General features: G+C 42.3%; 1 protein-coding gene across 1 annotated transcript; it reads left to right on the forward strand.

Moving 5' to 3' along the window:
• Positions 1–7358: 7358 nt before the first annotated feature.
• Positions 7359–8459, forward strand: LOC149812107 (uncharacterized). The gene has a single exon (XM_089992979.1). The coding sequence runs from the start codon at positions 7359–7361 to the stop codon at positions 8175–8177; it is 819 nt and encodes a 272-aa protein (XP_089849105.1). The 3' UTR covers positions 8178–8459.
• Positions 8460–26862: the final 18403 nt, after the last annotated feature.

Here is a 26862-nt window from a genome sequence, read left to right on the forward strand (position 1 = left end):
ATTAGAATAATGTCAAAAATACCTTTTCTGATTCCAATCTAATTTTAGTGTTATAATAAGTTCATATGTCATTTTTTATCAATTTTGGATCTTATTTGATGTTTGAATGAATTAAATTGCAAAACAGGTTGCCCGCAGGATCCCGAAACACTGCCAAAATTATGATTTTCATGATATTTCTGGATTTTCGTGTATAAGTTCATGTTTTAGGATTTTTTTTATGTTTAGACTCATGTTAGGACACTTCATAGTCGATTTTCTTGTTATTTGATTTTATTTAAATCCTAAACCCAAAGTTTTTACCAAACTATTTTTTAAAAACCCTGATTTCAAGGCCATAGTCTTGCTATCAGGGGCATTTTGGTCATTTAACCTCATTTTCAAAATTCTTAACTTGGATTTTCTTATTTTCAATCATACTACATCACCTTATGTTTGATTTGTTTTTATTTGAATTCTAAAACCTCATTTTTACAAAATATCTTTCTGAAAAACCCTGATTTCAAGGCCATAATCTTGCTATGAGGAGTATTTCATTATGTTTTTCTGAGATAATTATGGAAAAAGGCTTATATCTAGCAAAATTCAGTAATTTCCAAATATTACTGGATAAATCTAGAAAAGCCAACATATTTTTACTAACAAGTTTTCTAGTTTTGCAGGGATATTGAAGACTTTACTTTCCTTTATTTAGATTCAATTAGTGATGTAAATTAAATGTAAACTTTGGAATAAGAATTTCAAATTCTCCTTAGATTAGGATTTGCATTGCATATAGTTTGAACTTTGATGTATAACTGTTATGCTTGTCATTCATGTGCATATTTTTACAAATTCACCATGGTCTACACGAATGGCACATGCACTAGCTCTTAGGGAGTTGAAAAACTTGATGGAATTCGTATTTATGATCATAGTCAGAATACGAATGAGACCCTGATTTGTGATCTTCGTATTAGCCATGTTCAACCTATACTCTTAGGCTAACTTCAAAATGCACTGCATTTTCAAAACTCAAAAGAATTTTCTCAATTCCTCAAAGAAATATCTTTCAAATCCATATTCATTCATTCAATTTGCATCATTTTCTTAATTCAAATTCCAATTTCAATTCAGAGAAATCGATTTTCTTAAAATTTTCTAAGTCTTACTCAGAAATCGATTTTCTCAAAACTCTGAGCTTTCAAATGGTATTTCAAGTATTTCTCAAGTTCAAATCATGATTTTCCAAGTCATAATATATTCAATTTCAAAGTCTGAATTCAGAGAAATCAAGTTTTCCAAAGTTGTTTGAAATTCCTCAGAAATCAATTTTTACAAAACCTCTGGATTCTTCAGAAATCGATTTTCATTTTCCTTAGAAATATTCTCTCACCATGATGCACGATTTTTCAAGTGACATATTCTCCAAGAATTCTCTAAGTATTTCAGTTATTCTAAGCAAACATCTTGTTTTCAAACCTGCATTTTCTGAAATCCATACCACATGCCTGATTCTTTGAGCATTTAGGAAATAGAACACGATTTAGACAAGTTGAGCAAAGCTAAGCACACTTTTGATCCTTGGTTCAATTACCCCTGGTAAAGGCGCCAGGAACGGTTGAACCTCGTATCGACAGACGAGTCACATTCTTCGAAATTATCACGCATTTTAAAACAGAGGCGAGTTATTTTTAAAATCTTTTTCAAAGGTCAGTTTGACTTGCAAAAGTAAAATTTTGCGATGATAACATCGACTTAACTCATAATCCGATATATCATCTAAGATCAAATCATGTTGAGATCAAGTACCATAAAATTTGTGAATTCATTGAAAATAAAAAGATTCAGTTAGAGAAGATTCTTATCAAAGAGAACCCTATAGATATGATGACGAAGTCGGTGACTACTGAAAAGTCCATGCATTAGCTAAACTTGAGAAATGTCTCGAGTTACACATTATTGGCCCTAGGGAGAAGAAGCATAGCAGAGAGAGAGATAATTGGTGAGTGTGGACATTCAAGCGACGGTGAAGATTGTCGTTTTGTAGCTTAAGGTCACATGGGACCCCACATGCCATATCATGTGTAGAGTCCTCATGAGACTATTTTGTTTTTTGTTGACTTTTCTATTATATTAAGGAAAGTGTGTGAGAGAGGGAGACTCTCTCATATTATATATGAGGGTGGTGTTGATGTATGAGAAAAAAGATGGTTGTGAGAGAGAATAAAGAAGGGTTCTTAGTGAGTGTTGTCCTCCATTGAAGACCATCAATAAGGTATTTGTAGGTGTTCTATCTTGGTGACAGAAAGAGAAGTTTGGCTGCATGCATTAGTTTACTTGGTAGACCCCTCTTTTGCAATAGTGATCAATAGAGAAGCAAGACAAATACAATAGTTCTGGAGCAGTCGGGTATCTGCCAGGGAGACCCTATGTTCCCCTACCTTTTTCTCTTGGTTATAGAGCGTCTCACGCGAGGACTCAATCTCTCGGTCTCCAGGGGACGACTGCACCCCATCTCCATGAAAGGGTTCCTCTAGCACCATTCTTTTTACTGACGATGCTCGTCTTTTTTCATGACCATATGACCTCAATCTGACATTTCCTCAGGATCATGGTGGATTTCAAGCCGCTTCAGGTCTATCAGTAAGCAAGGAGAAATCCATATTTGTCACTTGCAATCTCACCAGAAGCAGAAATGATACTATATTCCGTTGGAGCGGATGGCAAAATAAGAAGCTGACCATCACATATTTGGGTCTTTGGTTATTCAAGGGAAGACACGCTAAGGGGTTATGTGAACCTCTCAATGGCAAGTTTCGCTCCTGATTGGCCTTATGGAGTGGGCATCAAATCAACTATCCATGGCAGCATGGACAATACTCATCAGGTCTGTTCTTTTATCTTTTCCTATCTTTTAGATGTGTTCCTTTTCGACTGCCAGTTAATGTCATTTCATGTATTGATTACATAATATGCAAATCTATATAAAATGGCACAAAAAGCATGTTCAGTTGAGACGAAATATGCAAACCCTTAAAAGGAGGGAGGGAGCGATTCTACACCATGTGAGGTTGCCCTTGGATTGTAATCAGAACACGTGAAATTTGTAAAATTGTAATCATTATTTTTTTATATTTTAATGTTAAGAATATATTTTTATTAAAATAAAACTATAATATATTAAAAAACAATACAATAATATTGAGAGAAAGTGGTAGCTGCTAAGTGCTAACCACTTTTCTAACTAACCGCCCATTTAATCGGGTTTTTGAAAGGCTTTTTTCCCATGCTTTTACTTGAATTTGATTGTACAGATGTGTTCAGCATAATCGATTTTACTATGAAACAACACTTGAATTATATATATATATATATATATATATATATATATATATATATATATATATATATATATATATATATATAAAGAAAGAGAGAGAGAGAGAGAGCCGAAAGAAGATCAACATTAATACTCATCAACAAAATGTTGAACCCTTGAACCGAACAAGTAGAGAGAGAGATCAAAGCAAAGCCCATCATCACAACACACCTCAAGAAGACTCTGAAAATATATATATATGGCAATGATACATGAATAAGTATCCTAACCTTAAATCAAGTCCAACTAACATATTCTCCCAATCAATAGCCACCACCCCACAAATAAGTAGCCCCAAAAAATAAAGGACTTCTCTCAAAAATTCGATCCAAGAATCCGTAAAGGCCAGAGATTTCAATAAGAGAAAAGCAACCTCTCACCCTCATCTTCCAGAGAGAGAGAAGCTCTCTTTTTCTGAATAAACTCATAGAAGTTCACGAAATCCAAACCCAAATCTTAGAAAATCACATTTTTGATAGAAACCCACATGACCAAATCTTTTCCTGAATAAACTCATAGAAGTTCACGAAATCCAAACTCAGATCTTAGAAAATCACATTTTTGACAGAAACCCACATGACCAAATCAACAAATAAATAAATAAATAAATGTGAGAGAGAGAAAGTACCCATTAAAGAGAACGAAGAGAACCCATCAAAGATCCGAGTAGAAGCCTTCGATTTATGGGGAGAAACGAGAGAAACTCAAATAAGATTGTGGGAGGGAGATGAGATCGATGTCTATGTTTCACCCTCTCCTGTTTTGGGGCCTAAGTCGTTCCTTTTTTTCTCTCCTTGGCAGTGGCGGAGCCAAAAGTTTTTCGTTGGGTGGGCAGACTTCGGGTGGTGATGATCGACCTCTATCGGTGGCGCAATAGCTCGAAGCCTCCGTGGTGGTGAAGATCATAGATCGAGATCGAAAGCCTGCTTTGGTAGTTGAGCCACCTCCTTCTAGGTGGTGATCCAGCAGCAAGCCAAAGGTCTTCCAACTGAGGTGCCTCCTCAGCTCCCTCTCGGAGGGGACGGTCCTCGCCACAGCATAAGGCGGAGCAACTCCCTCGGATGGCTCCATCCCATGTCCACCGTCTCCTGCGTCTGGATGCCATAGGGTACTCTGTATCGCAGAGAGGCTTGATCTTCACTCCTGCACCACCCTGCTCTGATCTTCTTCGACAAGCATTCGCAAGGAAAGAATTCAACCACCAAATCGTGCGGAATGAAGAAGAAGACCCAAGTCGTATCATATTTCGACTCAGTTTCTAATTCTGGGGTGGGCGACCGCCCATCCATGCCCACCCCTGGCTTCACCACTGCTCCTTGGTTTCTTTTGCTTTTGTTGGTGAGAGGAGAGAGTGAGAGAGTTGGGGTGAGAGATGAGAGAGCATCCAGGTGAGAGAAGAGAGTGAGAGAGTTGGGGTGAGAGAGACAAAGGATGGGAGGGCACCCCCATCGAGGTTTTTTTTAGGCTAATTGTTCCCTTTGTGCCTGTTCATTTTGTAACAGGGGGTGGGGTGGAACGTTAATTACATTAAAAGTGGGATGAGGCGGACGGTGTTCCGCGCGTCCCACGTTTGTTGAAAAACATGTGAAAAATGGCATTCGCGTCCCATGCGATGCGCGAAACGCGCGATCAAACATGACCTAAGGGTCATTCATTGTATAAGAGGGTTGCGAACAACTTTTCCAATGAAGGGCACCGAGTCAAAAAAAACAAGCATGTGCATCTTTTTTGCCAGAAAGGGTTTCCCCACCTCTCAACAGAGAACTATCCATACATGAAAACAATGAACCTTGCGAGATGGCTATGCTCATTTAGTAGGGGCGACTCATAAATGTCACCAAGTTGACGGTACATCACATATTCAAAACCCATGGGTAGCATCTCTTGCCACAAGGTCCAAGCTGGTTGTACTCCTTCAATGGGTAGGGAGACCTCTAGGATTTTACCAACCATGGGTGAGTTTTTCTCTTGGATTATCCAAAAAAAAAAGAAATGTGAGACCTACCACATGACAGATGCCATGTGGGCTAACTGTTTTTTCAAGAGGCTCATCTTTTTGAAGTCCTACAAGACGACAACCCCGTAACAAATATCGCTAGAAATTGCCTGAAAGTTTAAAACGACAATTTCTCGCGAGATTTTCAATATGTGACAAATATCATGATATTTACCATTTTAGCAGATATTTATCATGATATTTTCATTTTTGAATGTGTTTTATTTATATTTTCCTATAAAACTTTTTTTTATATATTTAATTTATTTTTTATTGTTGAGATTTTGCCAAAAAAATGCAAGATTTATAAAATAATTCAAAATCTCCCGAGTTTTTTACTATAGAGATTTTGTCATTTTTAACTTTTGTCACTATACTTATTGAGAGATATCGAGAGATGAACAAAGATTTGCATATGGTTTTTATTGATTTGGAGAAGGCATACGATAGAGTACCTAGGGACGTTCTCTGGTGGACAATGATGAAGAAAAGTGTTTCTCTCAAGTACATTAGTATAATTAAAGATAGGTATAAAGGAGTAGTAACCAATGTTCGCATTTGTGGAGGGGTGACAACCAATTTTCCTATAACGGTTGGGTTACATCAAGGATCTGCTTTAAGCCTTTTCCTATTTGCTATAGTGATGGATGAGCTTACGAGATCAATTCAAGAAAATGTGTCGTGGTGTATGTTGTTTGCTGATGATATTGTTTTGATTGATGAGTCTAGAACTGGGGTTAATGCTAAGTTAGAATTATTGAGACAGATATTGGAAGCAAGAGGTTTTAAGTTGAGTAAGAGTAAGACAAAATATATGAAATGTCGGTTTAGTAAGCAATGAAGTAGTGATGGGAGTGTAGTGAAGCTTGGTGAGCAAGAAATACTGGTGGATGACTGTTTCAAATATTTGGGATCTATAATTCAAAAGTATGGAGAAATTGATGAAGATGTAAATCATAGGATAAAGGTTGAGTGGATGAAATGAAAAAGTGCAACTGAAGTGTTGTGTGATCGTAGAATGCCATTGCAGTTGAAGGGAAAGTTTTATAGGACGACAATTAGGCCCGCTTTACTGTATGGTACAGAATGTTGGGCTGCCAAGAGACATCATATTCAAAAAATGAGTGTAGCTGAGATGTGTATGCTTAGATGAATGTGTGGAAATACAATAAAAGATAAGATTCAAAACAAGGAGATATGTAAGAAGGTAGGCGTTGCATCCATTGAAAATAAGATAAGAGAGAATCATTTGCGGTGGTTTGGATATATTCGGCGAAGGCTTAATGATGTTCTAATTAAAAGGATGGAGAAATGAGAAAATATATTAGTTAAAAGAGGTCGGGGTAGGCCTAAGAAGACTTGGATGGAGATGATAGGAAAGAATATGGATGCTTTGAACCTCACCGAGGACATGGCATTGTATAGAAATGATTGAAGGAGAAGGATTCATGTGGAAGACCCATAATGATTTTCTTTTTTGGTTCATATCGTCAACCCCAATTGTTTTGGGATGAAGTAGTAGTAGTAGTAGTAGTAGTAGTTGTTGTTGTTGTTAACTTTTGTCCACTATACTAGACAATGCCACTTTCCCGTGAAAAACTTCGTTAATTAATCCCGTGAAGCAAACAAATGGGCCCTTTTATGAATTTAAAGATAAGAAAAACAAGGGCCCTTCGTTTCAAGGCTTGGGAAAGAACGTACATTCCTTTCTTAAAGGGACATACTCTTCAAAAGGACCCAACCAACAGATAGGAAACAGCTCTGATAACATTTCTCATGGAAATTTTCCCATCAGAATGGTGGTGCCAAACGTGCGAACTCTTGTTTCACACGTGAGAAAAAAAATGCTTATTTCGATATAAAAATGAGTCGGTTTCCCACTATTTTCCTTATAAACCAAACGGGTCCCAAGAGTCCAAGGCCCCTCCCCTCCGCATTAAGAAGATGGATATTCCTCTCTTCCCCTCGTCCTGTTGCTGACCTTCCTGGAGACGTGAGGCCATGGACGACACGGACAACAGAGAAGCAACACTGGACAGCTATCTCAATCTATCATTACTAGCAATTGATGATGACGGTGATGAAGATGTTGCAAAAGAAAGTGACGAGAAGTTCTCTGAGAATCACAATCAGAGACACGATGACGACGAGCAAGAGCAGCAGCAACAAGAAGAACAACACTATCTCCTACAATCAATACAGGTCAGAATCCTCATCAGGCAGCTCCCCAGCGAGGGCCTTTCCTTCCAGTTGTGGCCTGCAGCCACAGCGCTGGTTTCCTTCATGGATCAACAGCATCCACCCATCCCTTGCATCGACAAGCTGAAAACAATCACCAACAATAGACCCATCAGGGCCCTAGAATTGGGATCCGGCACCGGTTTGGTGGGCATCGCCGCGGCCGCTCTCCTTGGAGCTCACGTCATCCTCACCGATCTCCCGCACGTCCTGCCCAACCTCCGCTTCAACGCCGCTGCTAATGAGGAGGCGGTGAAGGGCACCGGAGGCGGCGTCTCCGTCGACTGGCTGCGATGGGGCGACCGCGACGACTGCCTGAAGCACCAGGGCCTGGACCTCATCTTGGCGTCCGACGTCGTCTACCATAGCCACCTCTTCGATCCCCTTCTTCAGACGCTTCGGCTGTTGCTGGGCGAGGAGACCCTTCTTGTGATGGCGCACCTCAGGAGGTGGAAGAAGGACGCTGTCTTCTTCAAGAAGGCGAAGAAATGGTTCGATGTTGACTTGATCCATAGGCGCCCGCCCTTCCCAGGCTCTCGAGTCGGAGTGGGCATCTATTGTTTCACCAGAAGAAGTGCCTGATGGTGTTTAGACACACAGTGTAAGCATGTATTTATTTTTGCAGCTTCTTCACCATCTTTGCTTGTCTAGGTGAGTTTTGTGCAACTGTAATAGGCGAATCTTTGCCATCAATTTTGTTCAGAATAGGAGTCATGTTACATCGATAAGCAGCATATGAGCAATTTATGTTTAATCATTAGGCATGTAAACTGAATTGTGTAACAGGAATGGCCTGGTTGCTCTTTTTGCTAGATTGTAGTTCATGGGCTCTGAATTGATCCAGGTATCATTCACCCGCTCCGTTTCTTGTGAATTTTCTGTGCTCTTGGTTTACTGTGTTGCAATACCTGTTGGCCCGTTGGGTGTGACTTCCTATCACCCCTTCTGATTTCTGGTTTTCTTTAGATTCAATAGCCTTGCTGCATGGTGAATCTAGATCTCTCAACAGCATGGGATACAGTACTTGGCACCGCTGAGAAATTTCTCATCGAAACAACAACCAGAAAAATAGAATGAAATGCAAGCATCTCCTATTGGTTCTGCTTTTAAAATTCTGAAAACATGTAGTCTTTGGATGCACCTGAATTCTAGGAAAAAATGTCTAGATTTTGACTGAATCAAGTATTGGCAATCTCCTCTACAGTAGTATCTAGGAGACCTGGTTGAGTCTTAGTTGAGTTAAGATAGTCTTTCTTAACTGGACGATGATTATATACTCTTAGGATTTGACTAAATTAGCCAAGAGAGGGCCAACAACTTCCTTTGGAACGATCCTGACCGGTTCTTCAATTCTCAGCAATTGCACTACTAGTGAAGAGCACATTGGAGCTCACCAACTTTTACTACATTCTGTATTTCTAGGTGATGTCTTGAGATCAGAGGCATAAAGTTCTAAATCTTTTTGCAATCTTTACAAATAAAATAGCGTACTATAGTTGCTATTGATGTAACAAATCCGAAGGTATCTTGATTGACTAGATATACTCTGGCACAAATTAATTTTACATGCTAAAACAGTTAATCAATCTTTTGAACAAGTCACGAGGCACCATACATAGTTCATATGCACAGTTACAAGTTACAAGAGACAAACAAGCACTGAATATCCCTAATAGATGTGAAACCCAAAGAGCCATCTAGTTTGATATCTAATGTAGATCCCACATGGTCTTCACAAAAGAATTTATTTTTCAGTGGCAATGTTCAATTAAATGCACCGCCAGCAAGAGTGAAAAAAGGAACGACAAACCTGCAAAATTCAGCAAAAACAAAAGGAGATGACAATTACATAATTGTCACTGTTGCTGCAGCTTTCTGCAAGATAATCAACTCAAAGGTACTAAATGCATGAATGCATTCAATGCAAGATGGCTTCATGGGAGTCCATGTTTAAACATCGACCAGTGCTAACCCATACAAATGAGAAGATGGCAAAACATAGAGCATACTGCAGTAGGATTATGTTTCAAAAATCAAGAGCACAATGGGGAGTCAAGCAAGCTAATAATGCACATGCCCTCCCAAACCCCAACACACACACACACACACACACACACACACACACAGAGAGAGAGAGAGAGAGAGAGAGAGAGAGAGAGAGAGAGAGAGAGAGAGCTGCAAATTCTGTTTCAATTGATTCTATGATCACATTCACCTTTCATGATCTATTATTCCCTTATAAGGATCAACCATGCAGCAAAGCAAGTGCAATCAGGCAACTCCTAAGCACACAGCTTCAGACTTTAAAATAAGCACAAAACATTTGTAGTTTAAAGCAGCAGTACAAGCAATGGAACAAGCACAATAAGCGAATATATTATGAAAAAAAAGCACAATAAGTTGAGACAAAACACAATGATGACAAGGTAAGAAATGAAACAGAAGCTTAATGTCCTATTTCATCCGGCATTCTTCTGGCATCAGTTATGCCACTGCTTCAACAACCTCATGAACAGAAAATGCTAATTAGAAGAAAATGGGCAAAAGTTTGCCAACCTTTACCCTGAAGAACAGTGGTGATTAGCTAAAATATATGATGGCCACCTTTCGGCTGGTTCCTACAGTTAGGTTGATAATAAGGAAAGGTACTTAAAAAAAGGTTAGAGTCCAACTATTGAGGCTTACATATCATTGTTAGCCCTGGCAATCGACTTTTCTCAAATTGCATCATTTATTGGATTGCTATCACTGTCTCAACCATTTAGTTGGAATATCAACAATTAAAAGAGCATTAATGAAAATTAAACCCTATGAATTTGCTCGTGGAGGAAGTTTCAACGATATGTTCCAGAGCCATACATGAACTAAGAGTGATCATCATTTAGATTTCCTTGACAAACCCAAGCGAGCCTTAGAGGAGAGCATACATACCAAAAGATCATGGTGAAATTATTATACAAAACTTCTTATTAGAGCATAACTTATTTTGTTTGATTTGGAGGTAGCAAGATTGTGCTTAAAATGAATAAAAAAAGGATTTGGAAAAAGAAAAAGAAAGCATGATCTACACATAAAAAACAGTGATTGACAAACACTAATAAAGATAAAGTTATTAATACACTAATAAGGATTTTGATGCAAGCAGACCGGATCCAGTATGATTTTTTTGAATTTTGGTTGTTCCAACTGGATCTGGATCCGACTTTCCTATGTATTTAGCTGATCCAGATCTGATCGTTTGCATCCCTATTAATACCCTTATTCCCCCTTCATCCGGAAGTGCCTTAACTTGGACTAATCATGTTATAGTATCCTATTTACAAAGGCCAAACTCTATTTATAGTGCTGTACATATCAGTTGGCGCCAATCCCTTGGGCGGCCCATACATCAAACCCTGCTGGTGCGTGAATTTGAGACCGCGCCCTCTCAGCCCTGCTCACTGCTGGCCGGCCTGTGTGTAATCGGCTCACTTGGGTGGCTGTGGGTGTGTGAGCGCCTGTGCCGACTGCGTGCACGTGCGCTTTACTAGCCGTTGCTTCACTGGCTGTAGTATCCACTGCTCCCAGCAGTTTTCTCACCAGTTCCTCCTTTTTCATGTGACTTTTCAGTGGCACCCGTAAACCCACTTTTCTAATCACCATCCGTGTGTGCCCCAAGAAGAGGAAACGTGCACTTTCCTGTGAAACGGTGTTCCCTTCCCCTGACATGGAACAAACAAGTCTTTAGGGGGCATTGGAATCCAGTGATGCAACAGTCTGCAAGGACTCTTGCGGCCCAATAGTGGAATCAAAAGACGGACCAAAGAGAGTGTGACTGTTGCATCCCTTCCCCCCTCTCTTGCATTTCAATTTCTCGGTACAAAAAAGGTCACACGCCTAGCAATGCGACTTTATTGTCGGGGACAAGTGTTCCTTGATTCAAATAAGTCCTCAGAGCACAAAGTCCAAATTCCTCTAAGGAGGACGCTTTTCTCAGTGGCATTTTACAAACATAATTGGACTAAAAACTGCATATTGGATTGATGATATATAAGGATGCAAATGGGTCAGAACTCAGAAGTGAACTCTTACCTAGGTCCAAATTGGATTAAAACACATTTCAGATTCAGATAATACATATTTGGGTCGGATAAAGAACCAATATGATCAGGTCTAGTTGAATTCGGGTTGGAAAATGGTAGACAAATCCGACTAATTTACATATTCCATATGCTATTCAATATATTTGACCTCTTTTCAGTAGATCGAGTATCCCAGAGTGTTAGACCATATCTGGACCTTGGATTCTATTATAATATTTCAGTAATATCCGAATATAAAACTAGGGTCACTTTCAAAGTTCAAATATAATATGGGGGCTCCGCTTGTCTGGTAGGGGTCTACTTAACCTTAGCTTGCCTTTCAAAAAAAAAAAATTTCTAATATGGGGGGTGAAGCTTGACTATACTCATACCTGACCCTGCTTGCATTCCTTTTGAGACGTTACGAAGGCTCTGTTTGGGAGCCATGCATTGAGAAGGAAACATAATTTCTATGTCTTGCCAAGATATAGTTTTACCAAAATGTGGTGCTGTGGATGGAGTTGGGGAAAACATTATATTAACGATGGTGTTGAAATGGGACCATCGTGGGGGTTGCCTGCATGTCCAGCAGGGTGGTTATGAACTTATGAGCATAGGCGGAGCTCGGGGGGGGGGGGGGGGGGGGGGGAGGGGGGGCAGAACTGGGCTGTAGCCCAGTCCTGCCTCCCGGCCCAGTTAAAAAATTAAAAAATTAAAAGCCCATCCTAGCCCAGCCCTGATTCCATATGAAATAGATTTTTATCCATTTTTGTAGCCCAGTCCTTGCCCAGCCCTGACTGCAGCAAATAGTTTGATTTGTCCATATGAAATAGATTTTTATTAATAATTGTAGCCATTTTTTATCTATCTCAATTTTTTTTTCCCGGGGGCGCTCTAAAAACTATTTTTTTTCACAAAAATTACACAATCCAACAGTTAATTCCTAACAAATTCACCACGCTGAACACATCTACATAATTGGATTTGTGTAAAAAAATGTTGAAAATACCTAGTTCAAATGATAGTTCTCATATTCCATTGGCGCGCGCGCACACACACACACACATATATATATATATATATATATAATTATAGAGAGAGAGAGAGAGACGAACTATAGCCATCAACATTGCGAAAAACAGGTTCAACCAACATTGAACCTGTCGGAAAATACAAGCCAAGAAGCTCAGAAAAGAAAGCAAGATACAAATATAGTTGATCAACGATCGTCACCCTGGTTCAGAAGGTAGCGATGGAGGCTGATTGCGCTGAAGCTCAGGAAGGTTGATGCGCAAAATGGCATACACGTCTGCCAAGATAAGGTTCACTATTTTATTGAAAACCACCGGAATATGCCGGAAGATGGCATTGTTGCGGGTCATCCAAACGGCCCACCAGGATGAGAGAAGTCAAGTTCGCCAAATAATCCACCATTTGTTGCACTGACGAACAGGTTGAGGACCCCACAACAAGTCGTTTGCGAACGATTCGTGGCGTACACAGACCACATGCTTATTCCAGGTGACCTTAAAGATGTTTTGAAATACAGTGCACTCTCAAAATAGGTGAAATGCAGATTCTTCGGTTGCCTCACACAATACATATTTACTCGAAAGACGAAATCCGATGGATTTGAGGAAGCTGTCAGTCTGCACCCGATCGTGTATGATGAGTCATACTAGGAAAAAAAATCGAGGAGTCGGTCCCTTGCCCTATACAAGGCTTGCTGAGGAATCGGTCTACCCCCGAAGGAAGGAGAGTGAGGTAGCATCTTTTAGCGCAAAAAGAGCCGTTCGGAGCAAAGGCGCATCCTAAGAACTGGGATTGCGAGTCAACAAGGCCATTAATAGAAAGAACCACAAACCAAACTTGGATCCATGATCGACGAAGCTTTGACATTGCTTGCTGACTCACGTGAGTAGCCCCAACCAACGATTTCACACCCCCGTATTTAGCAAGAAGAACGTTGGCACACGGGGACTGATGTTGGTGCGCAAGCCAACTCTGCTTTACGACGAGAATCATACTCCTCAATCTGGGGTCCTTGATTTCCAAACCCTCCTATAAAGAGGAAGTCTTAGGGTATCCCACCCTATCAGGTGACGCTTGTTGTTGGAGCCACGTCCAGACCATAGGAAGTTTGCCAAGACCCGAGATAGCTTCTTACTAACCCCCACAGAAATAAAAAACATTGACATAACAAATTATGACATAGCATTTAGGACATGCTTGATGAGAGTCAGTCGACCCGCGATGGAAAAGTAGGAAGCTTGCCAGGCCAAAATTTTATTCTGAACCTTTTGCAGAGTCGAGTTCCAAGCTGTCGTTGTGACCCTGCTGATCTGAAGCGACAGACCCATATAAGAAAAGGAATTTTCCATTACCGTGCATCCGAATATCCATTGGCCCATGGCCAACATCGATGGAGGGGTATTAACCAAGGACAGACAACACTTATCGTAGTTCATAGATAAACCTGACATCGACAGAAAAAAAAGTAGGACAAACTTGAATCTTAACATTTGTTGGATTGAAGCCCTTCAAAAGATAATCATATCGTCGGCGTAGGTCATGATATGACATGGGAACTCCAGTATACCGAGTGGATCAATTAGACTACACTCCATTGCCCTCTTGATCAAAACCACAAGGCCCTTAGAGACGATGTTGAAGAGTAAAGGAGATAGAGGGCAACCTTTCCGAAGACCACGACCAAGTTTGAACTGCTTGCCCTTTACCCCATTGATCTGAACTTGTGATTGTGTATTGGTAACCAGCTCATAAATCAAGCTAGAGAAATGTCTGCCGAAGCTCAAATTCGTCAACATGTTGAAAAGGAACGGCCAATGAACCGAGTCGTAGATTTTATGAAAGTCAAGTTTAAGAGTGAAGAAAGCCCCCCCACTGATCTTGAGAGAATGCAACACTTTTGTGGCTAAAATGAAAGAATGTTGAAGCCTTCTATTAGGGATGAAGGTGAACTGAGCCTCCGATAAAATCCTAGGAGCGACTGATCGCATCCTATTTGCCAAAACCTTTGCGATAATGCAGTATAAACCTCCTAACACAGAAATAGGTCAGAATCGTGAGATGTTCGATGCGGCAACTTCTTTAGAAATAACAGACACAATGGCTAGGTGAGAATGAATTGACAGACGACCATTGCGATGAAACTCAACAAAGACACTAAGGATGTCACTCTTAACGCATTGTCAAAAAATGCGAAAGAAATCCACCGGATACCCATTAAAGCTCGAAGCTTTCCACCCAGAAGAATATCGCACAACTGAGAAGATTTCATCTTCGGTGAACGACACCTTAATCGATTTGGAGAGAGCCTGATCCATGGTCAAGAATTATGCAGTACCCATCGCGCCACCTGCCGCTCGGCTGCAGGAATACAGGTTAGTGAAATAGTTGGTGACAACAGTGAGTACCTGATCGCTCGAGTAGGAGACATCGTAGATAAACATAAAATGAATCACATGTCTTCTATGCCTATAAGAGGCGAAAGAATGAAAAAAACTTGTGTTCCCGTCACCTGCTTTAAGCCAAATCATCCTTGATCGCTGCTTCCAACGTATCTCATCTTTTAGACGCCAAGATTGCAATAGCAGAGACAACTCGACCGATCTAACATTGAGTCTTTAAATATCGGATACAGACATTGAGGACATACCCAAGAGCGACTGATTGATGTTAGACAGCTCGCGCTCCCACTCTCTCATATATTGGAATTTGATTATGTTATTGGAGACCAGCCAAGCTTTGATGTCGCAAGATAACCGAAATAGTTTAACCATGCATCGTGAAGCCACTCGGTCTGCATAGCAAGGTCTACTCCAAGATTGTTAGACTAACGACTCGAAACTTGCTCCTTAAGCCACCATTGCTCAAATATGAATGTTCTGTTACCGAAGAAGCCTTGACCCCATCGAATAACAATCTGACTATGGTCTGAGATAGAAGGTGAAAGTAGGCAACAAGAAATGTCATTAATAGAGTTCAGAAGATTCGGCGATACGAAAATCCGATCTAGAAGACGGAAGCACAGTCGAGATCGCTGATTGGTCCAAAAGAACGTTTCACCTACAAGGGGTACTGGGTACTACTGGTTCATCTGAATAAAATTTTAAAATCCCCTCATAGAAGCCGAGAAGGAAACCGAAAAGCTTGAGTCGATTGGCGACAAAAGACAGTTGTAATCACCCATGACAATATGTTGGTCCCCGAAAGAAGCAATTACTCTGTTCAAGTCCGACCAAAACTTCTTCTGTCAATAATTACGGTGAGGATCGTATGTAATAATCGGGAAAAAAAAGTTTGGATCCGGGCTGGATCCGGACCCGGATCCAACCCGTGTAAATCAGTCGGCTGCGTGCTTTTAAAAGCATGTAGCGACTGAAGAAGGAGGTTCTGGAAACCTCCTTCCCCCTTTCGCCCACTCGTCTCTTCCCGACTGTCTCTCTCTCCTCTCCCGTCTCCGCTCCTCCCTGCTCCCTGCGTCTCATGATGATAGAGGAGGGTTGAGCCCTCCCTGCTGCCTCTTTTGGTCAGGGGAGGGGTCGAGCCCCCTCCCTGCATCATCATCTTCTTCTCTACTCCTTTTTAGTCGGCAGGCTGGCAGGGCCGACGCCTCCTGTCACCTGTGTCTGACTGGTTGGCAGGGGGTGATGCCCCCTTGCCACCTGTTGTTGATCGACTGGCAGAGGTTTCCAACCCCTGCCCCTCACTCTCTCTGTTATCGGTGGCCGATAGGGGCGGTGGCCCCTACCTAACGTCTTTTGACAGGACAACAGGGGCATAGACCCTATCGCTTGAAACTTTTGGATCGGCAGGGGCTAAAGCCCCTGCATGTCATTTCTGGGAGGTCGGTAAAGGCTGGAGCCCTGCCTGTCCTTTGTTGACAGAAGCGACGTCCCCTATCGCCTATATCTGTTCTTCGACAGTAAGGGTCGTTGGACCCTACCTCGCATTTCTTCAAAGTTGGCGGGGACCGTTGCCCTCTGCACCTTGTTTGTTTTCCGGTAGGGGGTTTCGCCCCTCTGCCTTGATCTTGTTGCCTCTGTTGCTCTTCTGCATTCTGCAGGGAGTTGAGCTCCCTGCCTAACCTCGTATCGGGGTCCGGTACTGCTGCAGGTCTTATCGGACCCACTTCTTATTTGTATTTTGGCATGCTAACCTTTTTAGCATCACAGGTTGAACGATGGATCGTGCTCGCTCTTCATGGCTTGAGCTCGTGCTTACCTACGCAACTGACATACGAGGACCGTCACCCCTTAAGGTAGGGAAAGATTGCACACAAGACTTGAAAAATCGAATTAAGTTCAATTAACTAAAAAGTGACCATTAAATAAATAAATAAATAAATAAATATATATATATATATATATTTATACGAGTACGCATTTAACTCAATGATGCGGTTTCGCGATCCTTGTGCTTTACTTTATCATCGTGCATCGCACAAAGGTTCTGCGTTGCACTCCTGTTTACAGTTCCTTTATTTTGCCGTCGTGCATCGCACAAAGGTTCTGCGTTGCACTCCTGCTTACAGTTCCTTTATTTTGCCGTCGTGCATCGCACAAAGGTTCAGCGTTGCACTCTTGCTTACGGTCTTTACTTTGCCGTTGCGCATCGCACAAAGGTTTGGAGTTGCACTCCTGTTTACACTCTTTACTTGCCGTTTCGTATTGTGCCGAGGGTTTGCGTTGCACTTATGCTTACCGCCTTTACTTTGTCATCGCGCTTTGCGCCTAGGCTCTTGCTTTTGCATATGTGTTGGTATTGCTTTGCTACTGCAGATGACGTGCAAGTTCTTGCTTTTTGCGTATGCCTTAAAGGCATCCTCGTAGAGGATGCAAGGGGCATTTACCACTCTCCCTCTTGCGACAAGAGTTCAGTTGGGAGCGAGCGATACATCCTCGTCTAAGGAGAAAAATACCTCGCAAGGATCCTGGCTCTTCGTGTGCGCAGTCCTGTAGAGTCGACTTAAGATTTTAGGGAGCTGTGCAAAAGCATCAAAGACTGCTCCAAATCGAAGCATTTGGAAGGATGTGACTGGCTGGTTTTGCTCGCCTTCTTGGCTTATCTCGGGTGATCCCGAATTGGGGGTTCAAGCGAACTTCTTAGCGGGTGTTCTGTTGAGAAACCCGTGTCCCATCTATCGAGGCCGGTATCGAGTCATGCGAGACATGTAGATACCTCGATAGCGGATGTGATTCGAGATAATCACATGCATAATGTTGGCACAAGGTACTGTTGTTTCAAAAGATAAAGTAAAGTTGATAAACTTTACATCTTTGTGAAACACTCCTGTTGAGGCTTCTATTGAGGAGCTATACCCCCTTCATCCTATAGTACTTGTAGTCGTGCACGACACGTCTAGTACTGCGATGATCGGATGAGACGGTCGTGCGACCTCGAACAACGCTAAATGCAAAATATTGTAATCACATAAATGGCCTCACATTCGCCTTCACAGGCAAGATGCTCGAGTGGTTTAAAGACCACAACATAGAATGTGTCATTAGTTAAGCAACCCCTAACGTACCTATTCGCTTCTATGTGTCTGTCAAAGGAGAGGACAAAGCGGTACAAACTCCAATGGACATGTTGTTAACAACCACCCTGCGGGCAACGATCCGGCCTCCCCAGTCATTGGAGTTAGGGGAAAGGAGCTATATTAGTTAGCTCAACACTTCTGCAGAAGTTGGATGCGTCAGTAGCACAACCTCCTTTGAGGAATCCTCTCTCGGCTAAAGTCGTCCCTTTAGAGCGAACTCAACTAGCTATTCGAGTTATTGAAAATACATAGAATAACAGACGCCCAAACTAGTCTCAATTGGTTCTACGTTTTTGCTTGCACGTACCCGCAGGTTCGTAATTATCGAAACATAAGGTCTGTTCACACTGGTCGTTGGGTCCTGAGATTCGCTTGCACTACGAATTCGCTTGCATTACTGATTCGCTTGCACTATTGCTTTGCTTGCACTACGGATTCGCTTGCACTACTGCTTTGCTTGCACTACGGATTCGCTTACACTACTAATTCACTTGCTTGCTCGATAGTTCAGTATGCTACTCGTTGAGCTGTGCATGCCTGTCAAGGAGTTACTCTAGTTGGTTAAACTGCTTACGCAGTTCTTTGCGGAGTAATAAGGAGCTTCTCATACTAGTTAAATGCTTATAATAATCGCATTATGCCAGTTGCTACATATTAGCATGTGACTTGCTTTATCCCTTGGTTGAACTGTTTGATGCTTATTGTAGCATAACACTTGTTGGCTTGCATCTCTTATGATTGATGTGATTGCATACAGCTCGTACGCTACGAACTGGTGGAAACTAGGATTGATGTGACCGCTTGTCTTATAAGTTGCTTACATATTGTGATATAATTGTTGCCGTATAATTTCTTATGAATGGCTTGTGATGCAATGGTTTATGCCTTACGATTAATTTAATTACTTGTTGATGGACTAAGCCATTTTATGGTAATTATATGTTTTACGAGCATGGTTATGAGTGCTTGTCTTATTCAGTTGTTTTGTTTGGCTGACGGGTAGAGTTAGTTACCCTTCGCCCATAGAATCAGCTGGATTGTCATATCTGCACGTTCGCATGTGTCGTTTACACATGCTTTGAGGGTCTATTTGAGGATTGCAATATTCCTTGTGGCAATAACACGATGCGTAGGATTATATGCTTCTATGTGAGGTGATATGATGCATATTGCTAATATGCATGCTTGTGCTCATATTGTGGCTACCGACCCCGAGGCGGTCAATTGTTTAGAGCAGTCGATTATTGATACATGTATCACTGAGTGGGGTGTCTGTCGAGCACCTGATCTCTAAGGGATTATCTGTGGGGGCGTGTATGATCAAGACCAAGTACCCAGCTAGAGTGGTAGATTCTTTGTGAGGATGTACACTGTCCACGAACGGGTAGCCGCAAAGGCGGTGAACTCCTGTGAGGATGTGTATGGTCCAAGACCATGTATACCATCTAGGGCAAAAATCCTTGTGAGGCTATACATTTCCTAGACCAGATGATTCGACGTTGATCTTGTTGTTTGCATTAGTGGCTATCGACTCTAAGAGCGGTCATTTGTGTGGATATGTGTATCGCAATGATTTTCATTGGATATGGCATTTGTTAGAGACCGGTCTCCCAAAGGTTTCGCTGTGAGGTTATACATTTCCCAGATCAGGTGACCCGACTAGAGTGGGAGATTTCTGTGAGGATGTACACTGTCCATGAACGGGTAGCCGCAAAGATGGTGAACTCGTGTGAGGAAGTGTAGGTTCTAAGATCAGGTATACCCTCTAGGGCGGTAATTCTTTGTCTGGTCGTATATCTCTCAGACCGAACGATGCGACATAGATCTTGTGCTTTTGCTTACCATAAAAAGTTATGGTAAGCTATGACGATCTTCTGGGATTGTTTGTGATAGCCAACTATGAATTCATAGTTTCAGCTTTCTATTTTAGCATGATTACATGCATGACTCAGATGTGAGAATCATATCATTAGTGATTTGAGTTAGTGATGATGTTTTGGACCTTCTACGGAAGGGTGAGCTTCTCTAAGGAAGTATGATGCCTTAGTGCGTCATAACCGGTGACAGTTAGCCGCGTAAGACTTTGAGAGATGAGAATAGATTAAGGTTGTTCAGGACAAAGCGTTTGTTAGAAGTTGTGAGGGACAAACGATGCCCTGATGGTGATTAGATGCAGAGACCTCGTTCTAGGAATGAGAACAAGCTAGTTGCATGGTGGTTCACAACCTACGATCAATTGAATCGTATGCTGCGTTTGTTAGTTGCACTGTTTGCTTGCTTTGAACTTCTTACTTGCTGTGAACTGCTTACGCGTTTGCACTGCTGACTCGCTTGCACTACTTGCTCGCACTATTTATTCGCTTGTACTACTTACACGTTTGCACTATTTACCTGCTTACATTGCTTACCTGTTTAATTGCATATCTGCTTTAAACTGCGTAACCTACTGAATTAAATGTACTTAATGCAGTTTCTTTTAGTCTCTCTTGTGCATCTACTAGTTTTTCGCGAAACTAACCCATTCTATGGGTACATGTGATGATTAGGTACACTACGGACGATGACGCGATTGCAAGATGATTTCAAGACTTCTTCTTCCTGCTCTTAGCTCACGTCCGAGACGCTTGGGTTTGTATCAGGTTTTCCTTGGGATATCTGAATCTTGCGAGTTTTGGTTCTTTTAGCTAACGTGCCCAAAATTGTCAGCTTGCCTTATGATTTATTAAAAGAAAAATCTTTCGCTGATTTCATAATCAAACTCTGAAGGAAAGAGATATTTCTAGTCTCTTGCCTGTTTTTCTGAAAAAGTTCACAAGTTTTAAATTTGGGGCGTTACAACTTGGTATCAGAGCTAAGGAAAGTAAGGATTCTTGACCATTGAGCATCCGCATCGCGCTGTAAGTATACAATTTTTCTTATTTTATAGATGTTTTTAGCATTGTTAAGCTAAATGGCTTGACATGTTATGCTTATGTACCAGCATTCCTGGGTTTTTTGTGAACTACTCATGTAACGTATGAATAGTACAAATGTTTTTGGCTTCTTTTTTGAGCTTCCTGGGATTTTTGATCCTTGGTATCCCTTGTTTACTTCAAGGATGGTAAGGAACTCGAACGAAGATTCAGCTGATGAATGGTCAAATATTGGAGAAAATTACCCTGGCTTGTATTTTTACTAATGTAGGCCAATGTAATTTCGCGGACGAAATTCTTTTAAGGAGGGTAGGATGTAATAATCGGAAAAAAAAAGTTTGGATCCGGGCCGGATCCGGACTCGGATCCGACCCGGGTAAATCAGTCGGCTGCGTGCTTTTAAAAGCACGCAGCGACTGAGGAAGGAGGTTCTGGAAACCTCCTTCCCGCTCTCGCCCTCTCGTCTCTTCCTGACTCTCTCTCTCTCTTCTCTCCCGTCTCCGCTCCTCCCTGCTCCCTGCATCTCATGACGGCAGGGAGGGTTGAGCCCTCTCTGCTGCCTCTTTTGGTCAGAGAAGGGGTCGAGCCCCCTCCCTGTACCATCGTCTTCTTCTCTCCTCCTTTTCAGTCGGCAGGCTGGCAGGGGCAACGCCTTCTATCGCCTGTATCTGACTGGTTGGCAGGGGGTGATGTCTCCCTACCGCCTGTTGTTGATCGACTGGCAGGGGTTTCCAGCCCCTGCCCCTCACTCTCTCTCTGTTATCGTTGGCGGGTAGGGGTTGTGGCCCCTACCTAACGTCTTTTGACAGGACGAAGAGGCATAGACCCTGTCGCCTGAAACTTTTGGATCGGCAGGGGCTAAAGCCCCTGCCTGTCGTTTCTGGGAGGTCGGCAGAGGCTGGAGCCCTGCCTATCCTTTGTCGACAGGGGCGACGTCTCCTGTCGCCTGCATCTGTTCTTCGATAGTAAGGGTCGTTGGACCCTGCCTCGTATTTCTTCAAGGTTGGCGGGGACCGTTGCTCCCTGTACCTTGTTTGTTTTCCGGTAGGGGGTTTCGCCCCTCTGCCTTGATCTTGCTGCCTCTGTTGCTCTTCTGCATTCTGCAGGGAGTTGAGCTCCCTGCCTAACCTCGTATCGGGGTCCGGTACTGCTGCAGGTCTTACCGGACCCACTTCTCATTTGTATTTTGGCATGCTAACCTTTTTAGCATCACTGGTTGAACGATGGATCCTGCTCGCTCTTTATGGCTTGAGCTCGTGCTTACCTACGCAGCTGACATACGAGGACCGTCACCCCTTAAGGTAGGGAAAGATTGCACAGAAGACTTGCAAAATTGAATTAAGTTTAATTAACTAAAAAGGGACCATTAAATAAATATATATATTTATACGAGTACGCATTTAACTCAATGGTGCAGTTTCGCGATCCTTGTCTTTTACTTTATCGTCGTGCATCACACAAAGGTTCTGCGTTGCACTCCTGCTTACAGTTCCTTTACTTTGTCGTCGTGCATCGCACAAAGGTTTTGCGTTGCACTCTTGCTTACGGTCTTTACTTTGCCGTTGCGCATCGCGCAAAGGTTTGGCGTTGCACTCCTGTTTACACTCTTTACTTGCCGTTGCGTATTGTGCCGAGGGTTTGCGTTGCACTTTTGCTTACCGCCTTTACTTTGTCGTCGCGCTTTGCGCCTAGGCTCTTGCTTTTGCATATGTGTTGGTATTGCCTTGCTACTGCAGATGACGTGTAGGTTCTTGCTCTTTGCGTATGCCTTAAAGGCATGCTCGTGGAGGATGCAAGAGGCATTTACCACTCTCCCTCTTGCGACAAGAGTTCAGTCGGGAGCGAGCGACACATCCTCGTCTAAGGAGAGGAATACCTCGCAAGGATCTTGGCTATTCGTGTGCGCAGTCCTGCAGAGTCGACTTGAGATTTTAGGGAGCTGCGCAAAAGCATCAAAGACTGCTCCAAATTGAAGCATTTGGAAGGATGTGACTGACTGGTTTTGCTCGCCTTCTTGGCTTATCTCGGGTAATCCCGAATTGGGGGTTCGAGCGAACTTCTTAGCAGGTGTTCTGTTGAGAAACCCGTGTCTCGTCTATCGAGGCCGATATCGAGTCATGCGAGACATGTAGATACCCCTATAGCGGATGTGATTCGAGATAATCACGTGCATAATGTTGGCAGAAGGTACTGCTGTTTCAAAAGATAAAGTAAAGTTGATAAACTTTACATCTTTGTGAAACACTATTGTTGAGGCTTCTATTGAAGAGCTGTACCCCCTTCATCCTAGAGTACTTGTAGTCGTGCACGACACGTCTAGTACTGTGATGATCGGATGAGACGGTCTTGCGACCTCGAACAACGCTAAATGCAAAATGTTGTAATCACATAAATGGCCTCACATTCGCCTTCACAGGCAAGATGCTCGAGTGGTTTAAAGACCACAACATAGAATGGGTCATTAGTTAAGCAACCCCTAACGTACCTATTCGCTTCTATGTGTCTGTCAAGGGAGAGGACAAAGCGGTACAAACTCCAATGGACAGGTTGTTAACAACCACCCTACGGGCAACGATCCGGCCTCCCCAGTCATTGGAGTTAGGGGAAAGGGGCTATATTAGTTAGCTCAACACTTCTGCAGAAGTTGGATGCGTCAGTGGCACAACCTCCTTTGAGAAATCCTCTCTCGGCTAAAGTCATCCCTTTAGAGCGAACTCAACTAGCTATTCGGGTTACTGAAAATACATAGAATAACAGATGCCCGAACTAGTCTCAATTGGTTCTACGTTTTTGCTTGCGCGTACCCGCAGGTTCGTAATTATCGAAACATAAGGTCTGTTCACACTGGTCGTCGGGTCGTGAGATTCGCTTGCACTACGAATTCGCTTGCATTACTGATTCGCTTGCACTACTGCTTCGCTTGCACTACTCATTCGCTTGCACTACTGCTTTGCTTGCACTATGGATTCGCTTACACTACTAATTCGCTTGCTTGCTCGATAGTTCAGTATGCTACTCGTTGAGCTGTGCATGCCTGTCAAGGAGTTACTCTAGTTGGTTAAACTGCTTACGCAGTTCTTTGCGGAGTAATAAGGAGCTTCTCATACTAGTTAAATGCTTATAATAATAGCATTATGCCAGTTGCTACATATTAGCATGTGACTTGCTTTACCCTTTGGTCGAACTGTTTGGTGCTTATTGTAGCGTAACACTTGTTGGCTTGCATCTCTTATGATTGATGTGATTGCATACAACTCGTATGCTACGAACTAGTGGCAACTAGGATTGATGTGGCTGCTTGTCTTATAAGCTGCTTACATATTGTGATATAACTGCTGCCGTATGATTCCTTATGAATGGCTTGTGATGCAATGATTTATGCCTTACGATTAATTTAATTACTTATTGATGAACTGAGACATTTTTGGTAATTATATGTTTTACGAGCATGGTTATGAGTGCTTGTTTTATTCAGTTGTTTTGTTTGGCTGACGAGTAGAGTTAGTTACCCTTCGCCTATAGAATCAACTGGATTGTCATATCTGCGCGTTCGCATGTGTCGTTTACACATGCTTTGAGGGCCTATTTGAGGATTGCAATATTCCTTGTGGCAATAACACAATGCGTAGGATTATATGCTTCTATGTGAGGTGATACGATGCATATTGCTAATATGCATGCTTGTGCCCATATTGTGGCTACCGACTCCGAGGCGGTCAATGGTTCAGAGCAGTCGATTATTGATGCATGTATGACTGAGTGGGGTGTCTGTCGAGCACCTGATCTCCAAGGGATTATCTGCGGGGGCGTGTATGATCAAGACCAGGTACCCGGCTAGAGTGGTAGATTCTTTGTGAGGATATACACTGTCCACAAACCGGTAGCCGCAAAGGCGGTGAACTCCTGTGAGGATGTGTATGGTCCAAGACCAGGTATACCATCTAGGGCGGAATTCCTTGTGAGGTTATACATTTCCCAGACGAGGTGATCCGACGTTGATCTTGTTGTTTGTATTAGTGGCTATCGACCCTTAGAGCGGTCATTTGTGTGGATGCGTGTATCACAATGATTTTCATTGGATATGGCATTTGTTAGGGACCAGTCTCCCAAAGGCTTCGCTGTGAGGTTATACATTTCCCAGATCAGGTGATCCGGCTAGAGTGAGAGTTTTCTGTGAGGATGTACACTGTCCACGAACGGGTATCCGCAAAGACGGTGAATTCCTGTGAGAAAGTGTAGGGTCCAAGATCAGGTATACCCTCTAGGACAGTAATTCCTTGTCTAGTCGTATATCTCTCGGATCGAACGATCCGACGTGGATCTTGTGCTTTTGCTTACCATAAAAAGTTATGGTAAGCTATGACGATCTTCTGGGATTGCTTGTGATAGCCAACTATGAATTCATAGTTTCGGCTTTCTGTTTTAGCATGATTACATGCATGACTCAGATGTGAGAATCAGATCGTTAGTGATTTGAGTTAGTGATCATGTTTTGGACCTTCTACGGAAGGGTGAGCTTCTCAGAGGAAGTATGATGCCTTAGTGCATCATAACTGGTGACAGTTAGCCGCGTAAGACTTTGAGAGATGAGAATAGATTAAGGTTGTTCAGGACAAAGCGTTTGTTAGAAGTAGTGAGCGACAAACGATGCCCTGATGGTGATTAGATGCAGAGACCTCGTTCTAGGAACGAGAACAAGCTAGTTGTGTGGTGGTTCATAGCCTACGATCAATTGAATCATAGGCTGCGTTTGTCAGTTGCACTGCTTGCTTGCTTTGAACTGCTTACTTGTTGTGAACTGCTTACGCGTTTGCACTGCTGACTAGCTTGCACTACTTGCTCACACTATTTATTTGCTTGTACTACTTACACGTTTGCACTATTTACCTGCTTACATTGCTTACCTGTTTAACTGCATATCTGCTTTAAACTGCGTAACCTACTGAATTAAATGTACTTAATTCAGTTTCTTTTAGTCTCTCTTGTGCACCTACTAGTTTTTCGCGAAACTAACCCATTCTATGGGTACATGTGATGATTAGGTACACTACGGGTGATGACGCGATTGCAAGATGATTTCAAGAATTCTTTTTTCTACTCTTAGCTTGTATCTAGGATGCTTGGGTTTGTATCGGATTTTCCTTGGGATATCTGAATCTTGCGAGTTTTGGTTCTTTTAGCTAACGTGCCCAAAGTTGTCAGCTTGCCTTATGATTTATTAAAAGAAAAATCTTCCGCTGATTTCATAATCAAACTTTGAAGGAAAGAGATATTTCTAGTCTCTTGCCTGTTTTTCTGAAAAGGTTCGCAAGTTTGAAATTTGGGGCATTACACCGTAAACCATTGTGGCCACAAATGGCCCTGACTTTGGCGGGAGGGGAAGAGCGATGGATATAAAAAAAGTTCCTATGTCAACCTGATATAAGTCTAGAGAGTGCTTCCCAAGGATGAGTAGACCTCCCGCATAGTTAATCGCAGGCTTGAAGAAAAAATTTGCACCACGTCAGATTTCAGAGACGATAGAGCATGAAATATCCTCTATCTTTGTTTCACAAAGGGCAATGAGATCGGGCTTTTCTTGACGAATCCAACTTGCCAGGAAAAGACGCTTAGAGGGGCAATTCAGGCTCTGAATATTCCAACACAAGATCTTCATAACTGATAATCTGGAAATTCTCTCGGAGTGCGAATCCTCTCAAACCGCCTCGGAGAAACCCCCAACTCGCCAG

The sequence above is a fragment of the Nuphar pumila genome, chromosome 17, assembly GCF_984573655.1.
Source record: "Nuphar pumila chromosome 17, dmNupPumi1.hap1.1, whole genome shotgun sequence".
In the NCBI taxonomy this organism is placed as follows: Eukaryota; Viridiplantae; Streptophyta; class Magnoliopsida; order Nymphaeales; family Nymphaeaceae; genus Nuphar; species Nuphar pumila.

Coding starts and splice junctions, on each gene's coding strand:
- LOC149812107 (XM_089992979.1), top strand. CDS start 7,359: ATGGACGACACGGACAACAGAGAAGCAACACTGGACAGCTATCTCAAT.